The following is a 19,582-nucleotide window of genomic DNA, read 5'->3' on the forward strand; positions in this document are numbered from 1 at the left end:
CCTCATTGGTTAATTCTTTATGCTCAGGTACCTTGGGTTTTCTAACCGACTAGCCTAGATCGATAAGAACAGTCCGGTATACCCAAACATCATTCGCTTAGTAAGATCATCGAGGGATCGCACTTCCACTGAGTTTATATTTCACTATAATAAAACTCTTTCAATACACACTCATAAGGCCATTAATGGTAAGAAGATAAACTTGATGCATTTGGATTTAAATTTCAGTATCGTCCTAGACCTTGCACATTAAGCCAGTAAAACACACTAATTATGAACAAATGATAAACTTTCTTCTAAGAATAAGGAAAGTGGGCCAAGCTAGCTTTTGCACTAGGGTTCTCCCCGTCTATTTGACAGTATGTTCCGCTTTTGCATGATTGGGATAATTGCTTCTTTCCTATTAATCTCAGGTTTGTGATCCGATTGATTCTATTGTGCACAGTTCATGGATTCAGCAGTCAATCTCATGTAAGCATCATTCTCGGATCGCTAGGTCGCTGAGTCAGATATGCCTTAAATCATGAAGCATGCCACAGTTTAAAGTGGATCTCTGTAACCTGGCATTTATGTTCTCTCTCAGCTGAGACATTGTGTATTCCCTTCATATCAATATATAAATCGGGATTTTTTTTCAATGATATACCATTAGTTTATAAACAATTACAAATCATATAAGCAGGACAGTAATACAGTTTGAATCAATTAATGGATGAAACTAAAAAAAGCTAAGAGGCAAGGAGCTTTCAAAGGGTTTCCTAACCTTTCTCGCAAAGATGAGCAGTTGTCTCGTTTTCAAGCCGACCTAGACTCCAAGCGAGAGAGAGAGATTCATGTTTTATCTTTATGAGGTTGCCCTAATAATGAAACTGAGGCACACCTTAAAAATTCACTTGATGATGTTTTTTCGATACTGAAAAAGCCCCAAAGCCTATCATCTCAATACATTGACGCATAAAAAGAAAAGATAAAACAAGGAATTAAAAAAAAGCATTAAGTCTTGAAAATAGTGCATCTTGTAATGCATTATATTAACTGTCAATTTTCAAGATTTTCAAATGTTCATAGATGTACTTGATCTATACTCTTTTTTAAGCTTTAAATTTTAAAATTAAAGATAAAAATAAATTTCAAGCCATTTCAAAGATTTTTGACGCGTAGATGATATCTTTTGATACTATTTGTAGTTGTGCCTTTGACGTGTAGGGCCTCAGCCTTGTACAAACCACACCGTTTATCCAAATGTGTTTTCTTACCACGGTCCTTACCATTTATGTTCCAGGAAATATCCAATACTCGATTATGACTTGCAAACACAACTAGGCACACAAACAAAGGTTGAGCCATCTCCATTAATGGAGAGAAGATGAGCCACTCTCTGTCTACTAGGCTTACTCTTGAAATATAAATTCCAGGATCCTCGGTTATGATTTGCAAGCACAACTAGACACACAAACAAAGGTTGAGCCATCTCCATTAATGGAGTGAGACTCGGCGTTCACTGTTGCTTGATGGGTTTTGAGCGAGGAAAGGGGGAGAATCGTAAGTGGAAGGGGAAAAAAATTAAAATTAATCATTAATGCAAGGGACAAAATATTCGAAATATTAATATGTGTGCAATCTAATACTTCTTTCGTGTTCTCAGTGTAAAACTCATTGGTTTTTTTTCTCTTTTTGTCCCTTTTATATTTGAAGGTGTACAATATATGAAACATATATTACATGTACCATAATGTAAGTAATGTTACCATAAATGCGATGATTCTTTCATGCCTTTCCTTCGTGGCAAGATTCTTTCATGCTTCTGGCCCTTTATGGCTATGTACGAATCCAAATGAAGCCTTTAACAACACAGTTCTTCGTATATTTCCGTATACAATAATGAATAAGTATATTTGAGAAAGCATTAATGGGAATTTTTTTTAAGTTAGGCGGCCTAGAGCAAAGTTTGGCGGATTAGGTCCTTTGCCCTTGCGCAGTTTAGTGGAGGTGAGCCAGCTAACGAACGTCCTAATATAATGTTAGATATACCACGTAGGATATTGGGGGAGACCATGAGACATGTTCATTTCCGAATATAGAAATAACATCGGATTAGATGTTCCACATTTTCCATCCAATAAATCAATGGTTAATTTTTCTAATACAGCATGTTATTATGTTAAATTACTAAAGAAGAAAAAAAAAACATCTAAATTTAATTCCACTTAACTTCATAATAAGATTGTACTAAAAATATGTAAATGTAATATACATTCATTAGGGTTCAAATGATATTTGTTTTATTATTTTTTAATTTCAGAAAGTTTTTAGTTCTACTAATTTTGTAACTAAAATGTAGAAATAAAGTTTATAAAAAATTAAATATATTATATTAGATAAAAGGATTTGTTTATCTTGTTATTAACTTCTATTTCTTGAAGGTATATTAGTTTAGCTTTTTGTTGAGTGGTTGAAGTTATATTCTCATTCCTAAAATTAAATATATTTTAAATTTACTCAATAGAAATTTCAACGTATCTTCAAATATAAAAATAAGAAATATTAAGTTCCCATAACTATAGAAATATTTGTTTATATGATTTTAAAAAGATTAAAATTTATAAGAAAAAAGAGTAAAGAGCAATATGGAATAATTATATGAGGAAATAAACCCACATACATAATATCAACTTCCCACACTAATAAGAAACTTGTTGGGAGATCAATAAACTCACCTACATAATATCAAGTTTCCAAAATAATAAGAAAGTTGCTAGGAGATCAAAAACGGATTTCTAATGCATAAGTTTGTTAGAAGGTTTTCCATAAAGTTTTTTATAAAACTTATACTAAATATTATAACTTGGATTAAGCCACGGAATGGGGGCTAAATTACCAAAATGACATAATAGTTTCGAACCTTGAACACGAAATTCATTGTGGACTTAACATGAAACTTAAATAAGTACACATGTAAATGAGATCATTTGACCACTTCAATAATTTTGTAAAGTGATTTAAATATGATTTTTTCCTTTTTTTTAATGTAATTATTCTTTTTTAATTTTACCGATGACCATAAATTTAAAATGAAATTAAAATACGGCAATAAGGTTTATGAAATGAGTAACTAGACTTAGCATTACTCCTCTTCCAATAATAACTTATGGGATGTAAAATATGTGATCCGGCATATAGATTTGTTTAGCTTGTTATTAAGTTGTTTGAAGTTATATTCCTCTAGCTCCTTATTAAAGTTGAAGTATTGTTCTTATTCCTAAGCTGTGATATACTTTCTATTTATTTACAAAGAGACCTTTTGTATGAGGGCCACAACTATTCCCACTTATTAGATGTCAAATTAGATCGCTTGGGTATTGGGTGAGTGTGGCGATTAAAGGATTTATGAGGGTTTGTAATAAACGTTTTGATATGATGGAACATGAACTTAATAGGAGTGTGGTTATGTGCATGCCATATTAAGCAAACGATATTTACTGATACCAGATTGAACTTGACAAGCTAGTTCAGTCGGTTGGAAACAACCTATGTTATCTAGGCATGGAAAACTATCCGATAAGGGTTCTAATAGGACATTCCTTGATGAGGTCGGAGTATGTCAGACTGCGTGACCCTTTTGTGTTGGTGGCCTTTAAAGACGAGGGTCAAAGCCTCATGCATATATGATAGTCGTTTCGAAAAAGCGAACCACCTTTTAGGGTGAAGCTTATGCATGTGTAAGAGATATCACTATGCGTCATTAGAGTTGTGGTCGGCATCATATCTAGGTGACCTTGGTACGCCTCTAGAGGAGAACCTGAAATCCACAAACTGGGATTATGACCCTTTGGCTTATCTGCCAAACGTTGGTGACCCATAAGCCCTTGTATGGACTATAGATCATGGGAAACACTGGATCGGTTTGATAAAGCAAATATGGACCGTAGTCCATAGTTGAAGGTGAAGTGTCCCAGCATTTATTTATTTAATTCCTAAACTATATGGATCTCTTTCGCATTTAATAAATTTAATTATATTTGTTTGAATGATATATAATTTCTAGAATTATTATTTGAATTTTTCTAGATCTTTGGATATTTTATTTATCAAATTTGGATTTATAAAAACAGATATATTGATTTTAAATTGATTTAATTATTTATATTGAATTTTATGAATTTTTTAAAATCATAATTTATTTTAATATGTTAATGGTCCCACCATTGCATGTGGGTAGGGCTTATGAAGTACCCACCTAGGGTGAGATGCCCCACCCTAATGAAACTTTTCTTGTATTAGTTCAAGCTTTGGCAAAGTACTTTTGTGTTATTATTGGGATTGCCTTTTGCGTTGGTTTTCTTTTATTTTTGAGAAAGGGTATGTTCTAAAATGCAGTTAATAAGAATCAAATTGTTGTGGTTGTAGTTATGACGACACCTAGGTAAAATGGTTATTGTCTATCCTAATTATTTTGTTGGGAAGTTTACATTGTTTCTGAACATTGGCTTTTATGTGCCTATCACCTATCAGGATTCATCTCAACTGTATGGTTTGGATCACGAAACCCAATGTATGGTTTGAATCACGAAACCCAATGCCCCATATGACTCCGATGAGAGATGCAGGAGGTGTGCATTTATTGTGGTGGTCTTAATTTTTAACATTCTTGAAATAATTCCCTATTATTTCAACATTTTGGTTTTAAAGATTGATGTAAATTTAATTAAAAGATTGATGTAAATTTAATTGAAAGGGTGGCAAAATTGTCATGAATTTCCTTTTTCTTTTTTCTTTTTCTATCTTTTTTGTTCATTGAGTCCTGTTTTCCTCTTCTTGACTCATGAAACTTATTTCCTCTTTTTTCATATGCGTACCGTTCCATCCCAATGGAGATGAAATTCACTTTAATGTGTCTATGATGACTTTCTTGTACAGGGGCCACTCCAATCCATGATGGAATGCCAACTGCCATGAGTGACGGTGCATGGAATCCTTATGCACCAATGAGCCTATAAAGGTATAGTGATGGGTCCTTTAGGGCATATAAAATTATGCAACCCTTCTTTCTCCATTTTGGGTAAAAAAGAGAATTGTTATAATGGAAGTTTCCCGAAAAAAAAAAGACAGATTTAAACTTCGGAAATTTTCTTCAGCGAACTTTCCAAAACTTAAACAAGCTGCAGGATCGATGTTTTGTATACCTAATATCTCAGTCAGCTAAATGTTCTAATGTAGGGTCATGTGTTATTGAGTAATAAGTATACTCTCTCAGTCTGCTAAATATTCTAATATAGGGTCATGTGCTATTGAGCAATAAGTATACTCGTGGACAATTAATGAGGTTGTCATGTTGATCTTTTTTTCTTATTTCCTCTATCAACCAAGATAAGAAGATAAACTTGCTGCATTTGTATTTAAATTTCAGAGTGTGTATCCATTAGAGAGGTGATATTCCGAACTCGTATGATCAAGAGACGATATTAATGCCATTTAGAAGTACACCATTAATGCATTTAGAAGTTTTTTTGTACTTTTCCCCTCTTTCTCTAATTAATTAGCAAAGCCCATCTCTTTGTTTCTGAACCTAATTCGTTCGCAGTGAAACTTCGGACTTATAGCCATGCCCAGACATTACAAAAAAGACGGGGATGACTATGATGGTGGAAAGATGAAGAAGAAGCAGAAGAGATCAGAAATGATAGATGATGTGGTTGAAGATGATTACCGCCTGAGAAAATACAAGAGTCGACCAGGTTTTGAGATTTTGAACGATATCGCAGCTGTTGCAAGTGATGATGATCTCTCTTTCCAATTTTCTTTCTTCAGCTTAATTACGGCAAATTTGTGGGAAGTGAATTTTTATTTCAATATGTGAGTATGCTGTTGGGTGGTTTTGATTATGGGGTTTGTAAGCCCTCACAATGGTTCATACCATAAAAAAATCTTCTACAATGTGGTTCATATCATTGAAAGTTTTGAAAAAGAAAAAGAGAAAAAAAAAAAAAAAATCATATAAAGAAAACGAAAAAGAAAAAAAAAAAAAATCAGAAGAAGGAAAATATCATGTTTTATATTTCACTCACTTATTTTCTTCTTCTCACAATTCCCTCGCTTTAGTTACTATTTAAATTTATTTAATTTACATTGACATTAATTTACTTAATGTAAATTTCTTTAATTTATATTTAATTTATGCTTATATTATGTAATGCTATTTGTTGTATGCACGAGTGTTTATTTAATGTTTTAATGGCCATATGCTCTAATGTACCTAGCTCTTGTAACTTGTAATCATTTTCGTTGCGACTATTGAGGCTTACTTTCTTTAAAGGATTATACTCAATAAAATATTTTGACTCATTTATTTTCTGAAATAAGATGACTCTCTTTGGATAATAAGTCCTCTCAACTGGTAATGAACAAAGCTAGAAAATTTCCTAGAATGTACATTTGTTTTGAAAATATTTAAATTTTTTTCTTCAATAAGATCGTGGAGAATGTGCATAGATTGTACGGTCTTTTGTGGGGAAAATGACCATACCTGCTGTTCTTGATTTTCTCTGAGAGTGGCTATGCCGTTGTTTGAATTTTTTGTGTGCTTCAGACAGATCTAATCAAATCACCCCGCTATGCAGAAATGTCAAACCTATAGGCTCAACTCTGACTGGCACTTTTAAGCGTAGCCATAAGTACCTAATGTGAATCTACTTTGCTCCCTGATTTTTGAACCTCTGCTTTAATGGCAGGAGAATGATGTTCCACTCTTAGTGCTTTGATAATGAGAGAAAGTTGCGGCTTCTATTTTGATTTTTTATGGTTTCATATGAGTAGGAAAATAAATTTCTATAATTGAGATGATGAAGAATGTTTCCTCTTGACTCTGAACGGTCATGGTGTATATATTGCTGCTCTGATATTATCAATCTCGATGCTGTGATGTACTTCATAGAGAATAATCATAGAATGATATTATCAATCTTGAAGCATTCATGTTAATGCTGTGATGTACTTCACAGAGAATAATCATCGAATTACAGTTTCATTCCTAAAAATACTAGAATTTCGTTAATTTAAGCAACTATGCATAGCCCTATTTTAGTATTTCTCAACAAAAAGAAATATTTTGTATAATTATATAACTCTATTTCATGTTCATGTGAAAGATATTATTGATGTGGGAAATGAGTTACAAGACGAGGTTGAACAAGATTTGGAAGACCTTGAAAGGTTAATTAAAGAAAAATATGGTCCATCAGATCACTTAGAATAAGAAAAATATGGTCCATCAGATCACTTAGAATACGAGGAGGAGACTACATATGTATTGCAACAAGCTCTTTTGCCCTCAATGAAGATCCAAAGCTGTGGATGGTCAAATGATCCAAATCTGTGGATGGTCAAATGCGCGGTATGTTGAGCCAATGCGGGAGAGAAAACGAAAGTTATGTTGAACCAGTGCGGCAGAGAAAACAAAAGTAGGAGGACATTTCTTTTAATCATTTTTGTCGCATACTTTTTGTGGGAGAGAGATATGGACCGTTGGTCAAGGTGCCTTGTGGGGTGAGAGATCTGAGTCATCCATTCCATAGATGGGCCATCAACATTATGGAAGGTACATGGACCATTATCTCCATTTTCTTAAACCATTTTCCCATCAATATATTTAAATAAATTAAATCTATCAACGATATAGTGCATGCCATAAAATTGCATATTCCATCTCATATTTTCCATAAGAATATTTCAATAATATCAAGTCGAGATATTCCTTCAATAATCAAGATAAGATATAGTCAATATTTCCTAATCAATATTTGACCATATACTACAAAATAGAGTTACCACATTCAATAAACTTGTACTCAAAGTAATCAAGAAGAGGCATCCAAGGGTGTGGCGTATCACCCATATGAGGCACGTGGGGCCCCACCCAATACCCACATGGTGGGCCCATGTGCACTATTGGCCCCGATGTATTTTTTATAAATATTTTAAAATTGAAATTTTAAAATATTATAACTTTGTAAATTAATAACTTCATTTTTATAAGTCTAAAAATAATAAATAAAATATCAAATGACTTATAAAAATTCAAAAAATAGATCTAAAATAATTTAATAATAAAATGAACACAATTAAATTAATATGATGGGAAAAGGATCCATATGGTTTTAGGAATTCAATCTGTAATTATGGGGTACTCCACCTTCAACTGTGGACTACAGACCGCACTAGCTTTATCGAACTGACAAAGTGTTTCCCATGACCCACAGTCCAAGCAGGGGCTCATTAGCTGGTCTTCAAAGTCTACCCAATGAGTCAAAGGGTTGCAATCCCAGTCTGTGGATTATATGTCCTCCCCTAAAGACGAGTCAATGTCACCATGACCTGATGCGACTACAGTTTTATGGTGCATAGGAGTATCTCTCGCACATGCATACGCTTCACCCAAAGGTGGATATCTGGCTTTCCCAAACGATCTATCGATATGCATGTCGTGTGATGGAATATGGATGAGGATTTGGCCTCCGTTTCAGTAGACCTACCATCACACATAAGGGTCACACAGTCCTTCGGCTCACTCATCTAGGTATAAGCTCCGACATCATCAAGGGCTAACCCAAAACCCTCCTTGGTTAATTCTTTATGCTCAAGTGGACCTAAAGTCTGATGACTTGATAATCGAGATATAGTACACCTACTCTGCCTCCCAAGGATCAATAGCACAAAGGAACTCTCTGCTCAAACCCATCTTTGTGTCACATATTGGGATTGCGATCTCTAGATTTCGGGGTATGCTGCTGCGACCCCTACCATAGAGAGCTTTCTGTTCATCACGATCAGGTGGTCCTGATCCTGACTCAATAACTATTGTTAACCCATGTTTCCTTATGTGGGCAAATTTCTTGTTTCTTGGTGGAGGAATTAATATTCTTTATCTAAGTTGAATAGTGAAATTGCGTATGGAAATATGCCAAAGAGAGACTCAAACCATATTAATCAAACACACTTTTATGTTAGATTATCCTAGTATCCATTTCTCTCTCTCTCTCTTTCTCACATATTCATGTATTTGCAATTTATCTTGTCATCAACCCACCGTCCCATGATGATACTGAGCACATTGAGAGAGACAAATGTGTTTGTGAGCAGGTTGGCATTAGATTATTGCAATATAGAAATTTAATTCATTTAAGGTTTTTATTTTTTATTTGGGAATTTATGAAATGAAAAAAGTACCTAATAAGATCATTTACCTTTGTTACAAGGAGGTCACAATTCCTGCTATTAGATTTGAAATCTGGAGGTTGGGCTTGTGCCATTGACCAGGCTCAATGGTCAACTGAAGATTTCTTTAACTTTGTGACACACTCAAACCTGTTAGATTTGGCATCTAATGGCTGGGGTGTTTTGACCTCCTTGTACCAAAGGTAAATGTTCTCATAGTTTGTAAGCCCTTATGAAATTGTTTCATGGGATTTCATATTTCTACTGTCTTATTTTTTATGAAACTTATACCTTGTTCATTGAGTTTTACTTACGTTTTAATGTTTCTGGCAGATAGTACTAATTTCAAGTCTCCTTTCCAAACTTACCTTGGACCACCGTGCATTCGTTTGCATTTTCATGAATTTACTTCATTACCATGTGCATTTAAAACACTAATTTCAAGTCTCCTTTCCAAACTTACCTTGGACCACCGTGCATTCGTTAGCATTTTCATGAATTTACTTCATTACCATGTGCATTTAAAACAGGGCAAAGAGTTGGTCCTATATGGAAAGTATGCTTCCGTATCCAACATAAAACGAAGTTTGAAAGGGGCGCCATATTTCTATGAAAAATGGGGATTTCCATTAAGGTTGTGGCCACAATGGAAATAGACTATTTAATTCAGAGTGAAGGTGGATAGAAAAATAAATTACCATTGATTTCTTATGGAAATTGTGAACCGAATCAGTTAACTGATGATTCTGCTGAACGGGGTGAAAGCGAGAAGCGAATACGAATGAAAATATCAAAAGCAAATAAAGGAAATGTACCCTGGAACAAAGGCCGGAAACACAGCCCAGATAGGAGTCCGCAATATTTGATTCAGTTGTGTTGCAATCTTCCTTGTTTCTATCATTCTCTCTTGCTCCTTTATTTTTGGTTATTGGTTAGTTTTAGGGGTACTTATGCATTCAAAGTAGAATAGCAGAACAATTTCAGAAAATCAATTTGCAAACTTTTCATAACAATTTCATTGTGTGATTTACAAAATATATGATTGCTTATTATAATATTTAAAATAATTTTTTTTTGCTAATTTGCTGCTTTTTTAAATATTTTATCATCCAAATTCTTGTCATAAATTTTTAAATACTTAAAAAAAAATTCTACCATTTTTTTTTAACGAAACCCAATTTCCAAACTTTTCATAACAATTTCATTTCGTAAATAATCTTTAAAAGGACTTTTTTTTTTTTTGTTATTTTACTGCTTCTTTAAATATTTTAACATCCAAATTTATTGTCATAAATTTTTAAACACTAAAAAAAACATTATACAAATTTTTTTGATATTTTTATTTTTATTTATATTTTTTATAGAAAACAATTTTCCAAACTTTTCGTAACAATTTCTTTTTGTGAATAATCTTTAATAGAACTTTTATTTTTTTTTTTCTATTTTACTGCTTTTTAAAATATTTTATCATCCAAATTTCCTGTCATAAATTTTTAAATGCTTCAAAAAAATATACCTTTCTTTTTTTATTAAATAAAAACAATTTCCAAACTTTTGATAACAATTTCATTTTAATGGGAAGAATATTAGAAATAGAGATGTAGTCGGACGTTCGTTACGGTTCCGTGTAAGTCCAAATTAAAAAGTAGATAGTTTGTTTTGGTGCTAAGATTTTCTTGATTCTTTATCCTTAATATTTCTTCTTAAAACTTCTACGAATTTTATTACACGATTTTGGTATTTATCCTATCTTATAAATTTTATCTCTTGTGAAAAATAATCATAAAGATAAATCGTCGAAATAACCCCTTGAGATCTCTCTCTAGAATACTCTCTGTCTTAATACTCTTTCTTATTTCTTATTCGTAATATTAGGAAAAGTAGGATCAAGAAACCACGCATCACGCAAATATGCGTATATAATGACCCTGCAAATTAAACCACCTCATTGCTCAAAACTTGTTTAGAGAAATACAGAGAGAAGAGGGGAGAGAGAGTGTGGAAATCCATTGCTCTGGATTTTTTGTTGGTATGTTTAGTTTGTTAAAGACTTCAAAATAATATCAATTTTTTTTTTCTTTGTATGCTTGCATTGCAGAGCGTGAGAGTCATGTACGTTCTTCTTCTCCTTCTCTCCTCTTTGTTTTTTTTGCTCTGTCACCATTAATGCTTTCAGAAGTTCTTTGTATTCTCTCTCTTCGCTCCCCCAACCCCACCACCCCCTCCCCCTTCCCCCTCTCTCCCTTCTTTTTCTTGAATTTATTTATGTGTGTCATATTTTTTTATTTATTTCTCTATTTCTTTTTTATTCACTGTCAACTGTCTTATTTTTGTGTGTTTTTATTGGAAGAAAATTTTTCATGGTGCTTCAATCTAAGTTTTTTTTTGTTTTAATGGAGTTAATTGAGCATTCTCATAATGGATATCTTACTTTCTGTTTTTTATAAAAAAAATAAGTGTAAAAAAAATCTCACTCTCTCTCTTTCTTTCATCTCCGTTGTTGGGAGAGAAAGGTTTCTAGAGAGAAAGAGTGCCGCATGAATAAGAGAGCGGGAGTAGGCAATGAAAAAGAATGTCCGGTAGTTTATATCGTTATGGATTTGAAAGTTATCAGATTGGTAATAAGTAGAGATTAATATTAATGATAGTGGATTTAGAATTTGATACGAGATAAAATCAAAAAGGAATTTGAAATCTTAATAAAACAAGTTTTGGAAAACTTCAATCCCAATAGTAAATTTATTTCAATTAAAAAAGAATTAAAATCCAAGAAACACTTTTTTTGGTTCCTACAAATAAAGGAGAACTGTTTTCAAGTAATCACTATGAGTCCAAGAACTTGTTAAGAGACAGATTGAAATTGTCTTTTGTAATATTTGTGTAGGGCATTCTTTCATGGATTACCCTCAAAGGTAATTTTTTCTAATATATATATATATATATATATATATACCTTAACTTGAAAATCTTTTGTATGTGGAATGAATGAAACAGGAGAGGTATTCTCTACTCCCTCTCTATCTTCTCTAGGTTTTTTATATTTTGACGGAACTATCTTATTAATAATTTTAATTTTTTTTATTTTAAAACTAATTTTAATTATAAATCGAATTATTATAAATTGCAGCAATAAGATGGGCATGTTATTCCCAATTCTTTCTCTCTCTAAATTTTTTTTCAACATTTTTCTCTCCACAGTTTGGCTATCAACGATCCCTTCCTTGCACACACCCTATTTTGGCTTGTCCGAAGACTCGGAGCTTAACTATTTTAAGAGGTATGTAATCTCTACCGGGTCTAAGAATTATTTTTATTTTGCTTTTTATTTTTATTAGTGATATTAATTTTCTTCTTTAATGAGTTGAACATGTATATTGAATTCCATGCATTAACACAAGAAGACTCATTCGGTAAAATTTTGTAATTAAAATGCGAGAAAAATGGAAAATATAGGATTCCATAGGAGCATTTATTTTTTTATTTTTCCCTCGACAAAATTTAAATATAATAATTTAACAAGAAGTACATGATCTAGCAGAACAATGTAATTTTTGGATGCTCAAAATCTGAAATTTTAACTTTAAAGTAAATTTTAGATTTTTGAAATCTGAAAATGTTTAATGATGATGTTATAAATTTCAAAATTTTAGTTTTCAAATAAATTTAAGATTTTCAAAATCTGAAATCATAGTGACACTTTTTTTTTTTTGGGAATATAAAATTTGGAACATACTGCCCCATAGTTGTTGTTTATTTCCATTGAAATTTTATTTGGGATTTTTCAATTATTTTTGTACTTTATTTTTCAATTTAACAATATTTTGTCCATTCTTTTTTTCTTTTCCAATATTTTTATACTATATTTTCTTATTATAATCTTTAAAAAAAACATTGTTTTGTTTTTTGTTTGTGATTTTATTGATTGTTTATGTCATTTGTGACTGACTAGCTTACCGATTTTCTATATGGAGTTTTTTAAATATATAAAGATAAAATTAATTTTTCAACAATATTTCATCTTTTAAAAATATTTTATCATCCAAATTTCTTGTCATAAATTGTAAATATTTCGAAAAACTATACCCATTTTTTCTACAGAAAACCAATTTCCAACTTCTCATAACAATTTCATTTTGTGATTTACAAAATATATGAATCATGAGAGTATGGTTTCTACATTTTTTGTTATTACTTGGATAATTTTGTATTTTTTAATGAATTTTAATGCTTCTATAAATCAGCTGAAGTAAAATTACATATTTATATATTATATAAGAATTAGTTATTATGATTTATCAAATCTTAATTTTAAAGGGAGGAATATTAGGAATAGAGATGCAGTAGGACGTTGGTGAGGTTTCCGTGTAAGTCCAAATTGAAAGTAAGATTGTTGGTTTTGGTGCGAAGATTTTTTTGATTCTTTATGGGTTATATTTCTTTTCAAATATTTAGTACATGATGATTTTGATACATATCCTATTTTATTAATTCAAAAGGAGTGCGCTTTTTCTCTCTATAACTTTCTTTCTTACACTTTTTCTCTTAGCACTTAATCGCATCCTGAATAAAAGGATAAGATGAGTAGGATCGAGAAAACATTCAAATAACGCGTAGGATCAAGAAACCATATGAGTTCTTGATTTTTGTTATTGGTTTTATTCCCAAAAAAAACTTTACGAGTTCATAAAAATATATATATACATAGAATGTCCGTACATATTACAGATTCATTTCGAGAGAGAAAACCAGAGCAATAGTTAGAGAGAGAGGGCACGGGAGAATCTGCATTCCTCAAAGGCTCTCTTTGAGGTACGTATGTTAATATTAAAAGACCCAACCCAAGAATCTGCATTCCTCAAAGGGCCTCTTTGAGGTACGTTAATATTAGAAAACCCATGGATTATTAGATGAAATTTGAATATTGGTTTTTTCCAATTATTTCTTTCTTGTACCATTTTCATTTCCTTTTTTTTTTTTAATCTGAATTGTTGTTGGTCCCTATAATTTCTTCAATGGTTAATTCTTTTAAATAACCTAAGTTCCCTGGTCTAGATTTTCAAAATCCATTCTTTGGGGCGACCATAAGACACAGTAAGGCCCCACAATTCTATATAGTTTAGGGTCATATTGTTAAAACAAAAAATATGTTCATTTTGTTTTCCATTTCCAACATTTTTGTACTTTATTTTCCAACTTAAAAATATTTTATCCATTTTTTTTTCCCTGTTCTGATATTTTAAAACTTTATTTTCTTATTATAATATTCATAAGAACTTTAATTTAATTTTTTTTGTGAATTTTTTTTTTTATTTCATTTGTGACTAACTAACCTATTTTATATAGAATTTTATAATATAAAAGTTAAAAGTTATTTTTCAACAATATTTTGTGTTTCAAAAATATTTAATCATCCAATTTTTTTACAAATATTTTTTAAATGCTTCCCAAAAACTGTGCCCATTTTACTACAAAAAACAAATTTTCAATCTTCTCATAACAATTTCTTTTTGTGATGACTTTTTTTTTTTAACAAAATATATGAATCATGAGAGTATAGGTTCTTCATTTTTTATTACTTGAATAGCTTTGTAGTTTTGAATGTATTTTTATGCTTCTAAAAATCAGCTATAATAAAATTCCAGATTTTTAAAAACAAAAATTATTTATTATGATTGATCAAGTCTTATTTTTAAAAGGAAGAATATTAGAAATAGAGATGCAGTAGGATGTTGTTGGTCATGGTTCCGTGAAGTCCAAATTCAAAGTTAGATGGTGGATGCGAAGATTTTCTTGATTATTTATGGGTTAGATTTCTTTTAAAATCTTTATTACATGATGATTTTCATACATATCCTATTTTATCAACATCTAAAAGGATAAGTAGAATCAAGAAATCACCCATATACGCGTGGGATCAAGAAACCGTATGGGTTCTTGATTTATACGAGTTCATGTAAAGTTAATAAATACATAAAAAGGTCCTTATACACTACATAGAGAGGGCACAGGAGAATCTGCATTCCTCAAAGGCTCTCTTTGAGGTAAGTAGACGAAATTTGAATATTGGGTGTTCCCATTCATGTCTTTCATGTACCATCTTCATTATGTAGCTGGTAGATCCTTACGTTTTGGTGCTAAGATTTTCTTGATAATTTCTTCATTGGTGTCTTTTCTATGAGAGAATCGTATCCATTAGAGAGGCGATATTAATGCATTTAGAAGTACATCATTAATGCATTCATAAGTTATTTGTACTCTCCCCTTTGCATTTATGTGTTTCTAAACCTAATTCGTCCACAGTGAAACTTCGGATTTAGAGCCATGACCAGATTTTATGAAAAAGACGAAGAGGACTATGACGGTGGAAGGATAAAGAAAAAACAGAAGAAATCAGAATTGATTGATGATGTGCTTGGAGATGATTACAGTTTGAGAAAACGCAATAGTCGACGTGGTTCTGAGTTTTTTGACGACATCGCAGCTGTTGCAAGTGATGATAAGGACGAAGAGGAAGATGACGGAGATGCCGGTAGACTCGATTTTTGTTCTTTCTCTCCCTATTGATTCGTTTTTCCTCTCTCTTCCTAATTTTCTTTCTTCAGTTTAATTACAGAAAATTTGTGGGAAATGGAATTTTTATTTTAAGATGTGAGTGTGCTGTTGTTTCCTCTAGTAGATGGTTTTGATTATGGGATTTCTGAGCCGGTTCCTGTCGTAAAAATTCTTTTACATTGTGGTTCATATTATTGAAAGTTTTGGAAAGGAAAAAGAAAAAAAAAAATCATATAGAGAAAAAGCCCTCCAAATGGTTCATGCCGTAAAAAATCTTCTACATTATGGTTCATATTATTGAAAGTTTTGGGAAGAACAAAAAATAAAAATAAAAATAAAAATAAAAATAAAAATAAAAACAAAAAGAAGGAAAATATCGTGTTTTATATTTCATTCCCTTATTTTCTTTTTCTCACAATTCCCTCTCTTTAGTTAATTTTTTCAATATATTTAATTTACGTTGACTTTAATTTACTTAATTCAAATTTCTTTAATTTACATTTATTTTATGTTTATGTTAAGTAATGCTATTTGTTGTAATGCTATTTGTTGTAGGCACGAGTGTTTATTTAATGTTTTAATGGCCATATGCTCTAATGTACCAAGCTCTTGTAACTTTAATCATTTTCGATGCAACTGTTGAGGCTTACTTTCTTTAAGGATTATACTAAATAAAATATTTTGACTCATTTATTTAATGGGATAAGTTGACTCTCTTTGGATCATAAGTCCGCTCAACTGGTAATGAACAAAGCTAGTAAATTTTCCTAGAATGTACATTTGTTTAGCAAATATTTATATTAATTTCAATCGTGGAGAATGTGCGTAGATTGTACGGTCATATATTGGGAAAATGACCACACTTGGTGTTCTTGATTTTCTCAGAGAGTGGCTATCCTATTGTTTGAATTTTTTGAGCTTCAGACAGATCTAATCAAATCACCCCGCTATACAAAAATGTCAAACCTATAGGCTCAACTCTGACTGGCACGTTTAAGTGTAGCCATAAGTACCTAATGTGAATCTACTTTGCTCCTTGATCTTTGAACCTGCTTCAATGACAGGAGAATGATGTTCCACTCTTGGTGCTTTGATAATGCAAGAAAGTTGCGGCTTCTATTTGATTTTCTATGGTTTGATATGAGTAGGAAAATAAATTTCTATAATTGAGATTGTGAAGGGCGATTCCTCTTGAGGCTGAGCAGTCAAGGTGTATATATTGCTGCTATGATATTATCAATCTCGAAGCATTCATGTCAGTGCAGTGATGTACTTCGTAGATAATAATCATCGAATTATTTGACTTCGAAAACTACTAGAATTTCATTATTCGAAGCAATTATGCATAGCCCTATTTAGTATTTCTCAACAAATAGAAATATTTTGCATAATTATATACCTCTATTTCATGTTCATGTGACAGATTTTATTGATGTGGGAAAGGAGTTGCAAAACGACGATGAATGGCGCGTGCATCGTCAGCCTTTTCTTCCACAAGAGGAAGAACAAGATGTGGAAGACCTTGAAAGGTTAATTAAAAAAAAATATGGTCGATCAGATCATTTAGAATACGAGGAGGAGACTACACAGGTTGCGCAACAAGCTCTTTTGCCCTCAGTGAAAGATCCAAAGCTGTGGATGGTAAAATGCGCGGTATGTTGAGCCAGTGAGGGAGAGAAAAGAAAGTAGGAGGACATTTCCTTTAATCTTTTTTGTTATATACTCTTAACTTTTGATGTTTTATGTTTTTTATCAGATTGGCCATGAAAGAGAGGTGGCTTTCTGCTTGATGCAGAAATGTATGGATGTGCAATCTCAAGGAATAAAACAACCGATCAAGTCGGTTATTACATTGGATTATTTGACGAATTATATATACATTGAAGCAGACAAGGAAGCTCATGTCAAGGAGGTATGCCTCATCTATGACTTTTATTTGTGTGTACGAACTTCATTTTCTGGTTTTTGTTTATACCATTCCCGGGTCCAGGCTTGTAAAGGAATGCGACACATCTATTCAAATACCAAACCGATGCTTGTACCAATCAAAGAGATGACAGATGTTCTGTCAGTTAAGAGTAAAGCTGTTGAGCTTTCGAAGGATACATGGGTGCGTGTGAAACTCGGAACTTATAAAGGCGATCTGGCAAAGGTATACTTGTCTTTCATTTTCCTCTCTTGGGTTATTCTTACTGCTTTTATGGAAATTTATGAATGCCAACCTCTGCAGGTTTTAGATGTTGATAATGTGAGGCAAAGAGTTACAATAAAGCTTATCCCAAGGATCGACCTCAAAGCTTTGGCTAACAAATTGGTAATCTTCTATTTGTTTTCCCATCTTCATATATCACTTCCTTTTTGTATTGCACTTTGGTTTGTAATGTACACGACATGGTAAGCATCTTACTGTTTGACTCTTCTCGATAGATACACCTTATGATAGACCATTTCTGGATTGTATCAGGAGGGCAACGAGGTCGGGAAGAAGAAGAAGAACTTTGTTCCTCCACCACGGTTTATCAACACCCGTGAGATGAAGTAAAATATGATATACTCCCTTTGTGCATTTGATGATGGAAAAGTATACTACTATTTTGCAACTGGCTATGGAAACTATCATTCATTTGGTCCTCACCTCTCATTAAAAAAATGGATGGTGATGACCTCAATCAACCATGACTTTTTGAAGATATCGCAGCCCATTGTTACTTTACATGTTTGAGTTCAACTGGGATCGGTAGTACCTTATTATTAATTTTATAATTTCAGGTATATGCATATCCCCGTTGAGCGAAGGCGGGATTCAATTACGGGGGAATACTTTGAAACTATTGATGGGATGATGTTCAAAGATGGCTACCTTTATAAAACTGTGTCAATGAAGTCTATTAGTTCTCAGAACATACAACCCAGTTTTGATGAACTAGAGAAGTTCCGGAAGCCTGGAAAAGATTCAGATGGCGATATGGCCAGTTTGTCAACCGTGTTTGCATATAGAACAGAGGGCCATTTTATGAAAGGAGATGCGGTAATCGTCGTCCGTGGTGATCTCAAGAATCTAATGGGATGGGTTGAGAAGGTTGAGGAAGAGAGTGTCTACATAAGATCGAACATCCCAGGCTTCAAAGTAGTTATTCTCTGATTTTTATGTTTCTAAAAGTTCAGAATAAGTTGTTCATCTGAGTATTATATGATAATCCTGCTACGTGCCTTTCAGGAAACCCTGGCTGTTAATGAGAAAGAACTCTGCAAATACTTTAAACCTGGAGACCATGTGAAGGTAGTCTCAGGTGCTCAGGAAGGAGCTACCGGTATGGTTGTCAAGGTGGAGGGACATGTTCTCATCATCTCATCGGACACCACCAAGGAAGATGTAAGTAACTTCGCAAGTTTGTATACATGCCACTGGTCAGAATGGGTGGAAAGAGTGAATTTCTTTTAGTTTGTAAGACTCATTGACTGATTTTATTTGCGATTGGTGTATTCAGATCCGAGTTTTTACTGATAATGTGGTGGAAAGTTCTTAAATAACTTTCGGTATTACAAAAATTGGAGATTATGAGTTACATTGCCTAGTTCAAATGGAGTAAGTTGCTATTCTTTTTGTTATTTATTAAATAAGCAGATATTTTTTGACGTGAACAGACTTTTATTGCGTTTCTCTTTTTAACGTGGTGGAGTCAAATGTGTTGCAGTAACTCCAGCTGTGGTGTCATCATACGTGTAGAGAGTGATGCATTTCAGGTGAGCATGTGTGGCACTAAATCTTTTTCACTTACATTTTAAATCGTTTTAATTGTTTGGTGGAACAGTTGGATTT

At 32.5% G+C, this 19,582-nt stretch overlaps 1 protein-coding gene and 1 long non-coding RNA gene across 2 annotated transcripts; both read left to right on the forward strand.

Annotated features, from left to right (window-relative positions):
- Positions 1–1,873: 1,873 nt before the first annotated feature.
- Positions 1,874–6,056, forward strand: LOC148778982 (uncharacterized). Its single transcript, XR_016048639.1, has 4 exons — positions 1,874–1,989; positions 4,513–4,610; positions 4,918–4,999; positions 5,582–6,056. It is a non-coding gene; the product is annotated as an uncharacterized LOC148778982 (long non-coding RNA).
- A 10,933-nt stretch (positions 6,057–16,989) lies between these two features.
- On the forward strand, positions 16,990–19,289 carry LOC148778983 (putative transcription elongation factor SPT5 homolog 1). The gene is made up of 9 exons (XM_088855332.1): positions 16,990–17,017; positions 17,186–17,415; positions 17,519–17,674; positions 17,753–17,914; positions 17,993–18,076; positions 18,227–18,300; positions 18,532–18,889; positions 18,980–19,135; positions 19,251–19,289. The coding sequence occupies exons 1-9, from the start codon at positions 16,990–16,992 to the stop codon at positions 19,287–19,289; spliced, it is 1,287 nt and encodes a 428-aa protein (XP_088711458.1).
- Positions 19,290–19,582: the final 293 nt, after the last annotated feature.

Source organism: Amborella trichopoda, chromosome 13, assembly GCF_054954075.1.
Source record: "Amborella trichopoda isolate Santa Cruz 75 chromosome 13, AtrichopodaSantaCruz75HAP2 v2.0, whole genome shotgun sequence".
Classification (NCBI taxonomy): Eukaryota; Viridiplantae; Streptophyta; class Magnoliopsida; order Amborellales; family Amborellaceae; genus Amborella; species Amborella trichopoda.